At 47.3% G+C, this 4,058-nt stretch overlaps 1 protein-coding gene across 1 annotated transcript; it reads right to left on the reverse strand.

Annotated features, from left to right (window-relative positions):
- Positions 1-458: 458 nt before the first annotated feature.
- On the reverse strand, positions 459-2,402 carry LOC124684907 (probable O-methyltransferase 2). The gene is made up of 2 exons (XM_047219166.1): positions 1,466-2,402; positions 459-1,014 (listed from the first exon to the last, which is right to left on the reverse strand). The coding sequence occupies exons 1-2, from the start codon at positions 2,276-2,278 to the stop codon at positions 715-717; spliced, it is 1,113 nt and encodes a 370-aa protein (XP_047075122.1). The 5' UTR covers positions 2,279-2,402; the 3' UTR covers positions 459-714.
- Between the last annotated feature and the right edge of the window lie 1,656 nt (positions 2,403-4,058).

Below are 4,058 nucleotides of genomic sequence, written 5' to 3' on the forward strand. Positions count from 1 at the left end.
ATGTTCTATGTGCTCGCAAAGTTTTTCACAAAAAATAACATTTTTGTTCAAAATTAGATTTCCCATAAATACGTCGCTTTTAATTCTTTGTACCATTGGAATCAGCTTTTAGCTGTTCACAGACCACAGGACTAGAGTGTGAGGTCTCGGGAGTAGTACACCGCGTTGTACTGCATATTTATTGTCTTTAGGAAGCATCCAATTAATCATTACCAACAATAAATGTTCATATCTCTACGTACGGCTGAATGGCTGTGATTTGGGTGAGTGGCTCACAAGCCTATCTGAGACAAATATTAGAATGGAGGTAGTGTGCCTTTTATGCGAGACAAATATAAATTATAAGTAATTTTATATGAACAAAAATCTACTGGCATAATCTTATGTCAAAAAAGTATATACTAATAGAATTCCTAACAAAATAAAGAGCATTTCCCATATTTTAGACAAAAAAAGGGTGTCGCGCAAGCATATTATTGAAATAATATACATGAGAAATACAAGTATCGAGCCAGGTTCTGGTGGAGCATACCAACATGCATGGCACATACATAAACAAAAACACACAAAACAACTTTTAATACTCATTGACATTAAAGATACACAGATCTTAGAGTAACCAAGCTTAGAAGTTTAGCTACTGCATGATCCATAGAACTTTCCTTCTGGTAGGAGGCGAACCCTTTTATTTATTTTCTTCAAGCACAACATCTCTCATGGATAGACCTCAAACACAGCCCGAGCTCCAAGTTTTTTGACAATCTTATAGTCACTGAACCCAGCTTTCTTGAAGATCTCAGCCCAGCTATTTTCGTCCCGTTGACCTCCTTTCGTAACAGTCATCATGACCACATCGAATAGCACTTGAGATTCGTATATTATTGGCCCCAAAGAAGGATTGACCAGTACTTCTATTATGATAATCTTTCCTCCTTCCTCTCGAGAAGGAATGGCTTTCTTGCACTGAGCCAGGATCTTCACGCAATCCTCATCGTCCCAGTGGAGCAGCACAAGCTAACAATATCATGTATAAAGTGTAATAATGTTAATCCATGTTTTCTACGTTGGTTTCATGAAAATGTTAGAACTCGAGATAATTCTACCATGCATGTATGGCTATTGGCTACCGACAATTAAATAATTATTAGGTTGTGCCGTTTGGCGAAATAATGGAAATCATAAGGTACCAACAATTAAACAATTATTATTAGGTATTCATATATATTATGTGGCAAGAATCCGGAATAGCTCGGTCTTTCGTATGTGCCATGATATATATTTGTAGTTTTGCTCCAATTATTTTGAGCACCATTTTATGATGACGAACATTATCATATTCATTCTTTTTCGAAACGTATGAATAACTATTATTAGTTTCTTGATTTTTTATGTACATTTAAGTTGACAAAATAGCCCTGCGCGCGTCTTGAAAGCAGAAGCATGGCTGAAACTTGATGTTAATTACCTTGAGCATCACAGCTTGAGCAGGTGGGATGGTGTGAAACATGTCACCGGCGACAAAGTTAATAACGTCGTGAGCCGGGGCTTTCTCGATCACCTTGGGGAGGTCCAGAACGTTGCACTTGAGGTGAGGGTGGGCCTTGATGATGGCCCTCGCCGTCGTGCCGTCGCCGCCGCAGCAGTCGGTGAGAGACGCAAGCCCCTTGAACAGGTCATGGCACTCCCTCATGATGGTGCCGATCCCCAAGTTGTCGTGGGCCTCCACGCCCTCGATGACGAGCTTGTCGAGCTCCGGGCAGATGCTAGCCGTCTTCTCGTCCAGGAGCGGCGCGCCATGCACCTCCTCGAACGGGGACGGTGGTGGCCCCTCCCCGAAGTCCTTCTTGAACCAGTCCGCGAGCCCTAGCGACGCCTCCAGGTAGTGGCTCGAGGTGGCGGCGAGGACGAAGGACGTCTGGCAGTGGTGCTCGTCGGCGTCGACGCCGTCCACGAGGAGGCTGGACAGCGCGTTGAGGCGGAAGAGCTCCGTCCCCTCGGAGCCGGAGTCGGCCTTGGCGAAGACGCCCGTGGTGACCAGCATCCGCATGAGGCGGCGGAGGAACGGCAGCTTAGCCGGTGGGATGGAGAGCGCGGTAATCAGGTCCGGAAGCGACGTGACACCGCCGAGGTGGTGGATGGCGGTCGGGATGCCGAGCTTGATGGCGCACCGGAGGCCCGTGGATGTCATGTAGCAGAGGCTGTGGCGCCACAGGTCGGACTGAGCCTGCAGCAGGTCAGCGTCCTTGGGAACCTGGAGGGTGGGAGCCTGAGCCGCCATTGCTAGATCTACTAGGTTTGAGCCTCTGAGGTATCCGAGTGTGTGTACTCTTCTTAGACAGGCAAAGGGTTTAAATAGCGCGCATCCGATCAAGATGCAACTCCTATCGATTGGGCAGAGCGATTGTACTTGTGATCACAGTAGTAGATTATTTAACAGTGCGCATGCAACGCGTGGTCGTTGGGTGATTGGATTGCCGTGATAGAAATAATATCCGATACTTGTTGTCATTAATCAGGTGTCGTCGGCACCCATCCGTGATGGTCTATCCTTAATTAGTACTACCAAAAATATGTTAATGCCAAGTAAGATTAATATTGTTATAAACTTTGTAAAATCTAAATAAGTATATGAAAGATATCAGCATCCAACATCCAAATTTTTCTTCAACACTAAGGTATTACCACATTTTTGTAGAAAACAGAAAATCAATTACAACTTGATGCAAACAGCGAGCGTAGCACAATTCCACGTCAAGGTTAAGTCCAAAGACATGCATCATCACACACATTACAACTACAACACAAAGGGCATGTGCTAAACTAAGCAACATAGCCATGTCTCGACCAACTCCGGTCGCCACCAAGAAATATTAGTTCCAACTGAACTCCATTGTGAAGGCACCATCCACCATTGAGGCCTGAAGGATACCGCAAGTACATGGCAGGAATTGGTCTATCTCAAGAAAGGCAACTTCTTGGACTCACATTGACGGCGTACATTATTGCACCCCTAAAAATCAATCTTGGACCATGGCAGGAGCACCACTTACAACCTCCAAGCCATGGCTCCAAACACGATGAGGAGCATCGTCGAGGATGCTGCCATCATGTCGGTCCAACTCTTAACCTAGGCTTTCACTAGGAGAGAGCTACCAACCCCATGCGAGAGCGAGGAGATGCCCACACACATCGGTGATTCCTCCAAGGAAGGAAACGACACTCACGGGTGTTGTCGCCGCCAGCACCGACCAAATACGGTAGGATTTTCATCTGTATAGCCGCACACCTAACCTCTTAACGTACCAAAGTTGTGGCCTACATAGTCCATCGTGGTCTTTCCCGCCGCCACCGCAACACCTTGCCGTAATAGCCCAAGATCTTGGTCCACCCATCACCGCAATTCTCAGAGCACACAACTTCACCTCCACCTTCCCCCGTAGCTCCCGACTAAACTCCACTCCTCGCACATCAGTAGGGTCGTGCACCGCCTCGCAGTCGCGAGCTGTCTAGCTTCGAGAAGCCAGTCACAATATGGCCGCCTCCGCTTCCCGTTAGGCCCATATCAGGCCTAGAATGGGCCCAAATCGAGCCCATGCAGCCGTCTTCAAATATTCCCCCGCCGTCACGTCCAAGCTCGCTCCACGCCTCCTCCTCTGATACCGCCTCCTTGCAAGAGCAAACCTCTGGGGCCCCTCTACATTTCCCGGCCGTCGTAGCTCTCCTCCATGTGCGCCGCCCACTAGATGTCTTGCCTCATCAGAGCACCACCCCCCCCCCCCCCCCCACACACACACACCTTTGGTGGCCGGGAGCACGGAGAAAGGGGGCGCTTTTTGGCTAGGGATCGTGGCCTCCAGCGCCACCTGCATGCTTGGCCTGTGAGTAACGTTTCGCTATAACATTCACAACATCAAAATTAGAGCAATTATGAAATATATTTTCATATTGCATATTATAATGTGGATATCTTTTAATCATTTTCATCCCGTGGAATACAAATCGTTACTCAATGCAACACAAATGTTCGTTTGACTCCTCTTGACGGATGGTTCAGCCAA

The sequence above is a fragment of the Lolium rigidum genome, chromosome 1, assembly GCF_022539505.1.
Source record: "Lolium rigidum isolate FL_2022 chromosome 1, APGP_CSIRO_Lrig_0.1, whole genome shotgun sequence".
Lineage (NCBI taxonomy): Eukaryota > Viridiplantae > Streptophyta > Magnoliopsida > Poales > Poaceae > Lolium > Lolium rigidum.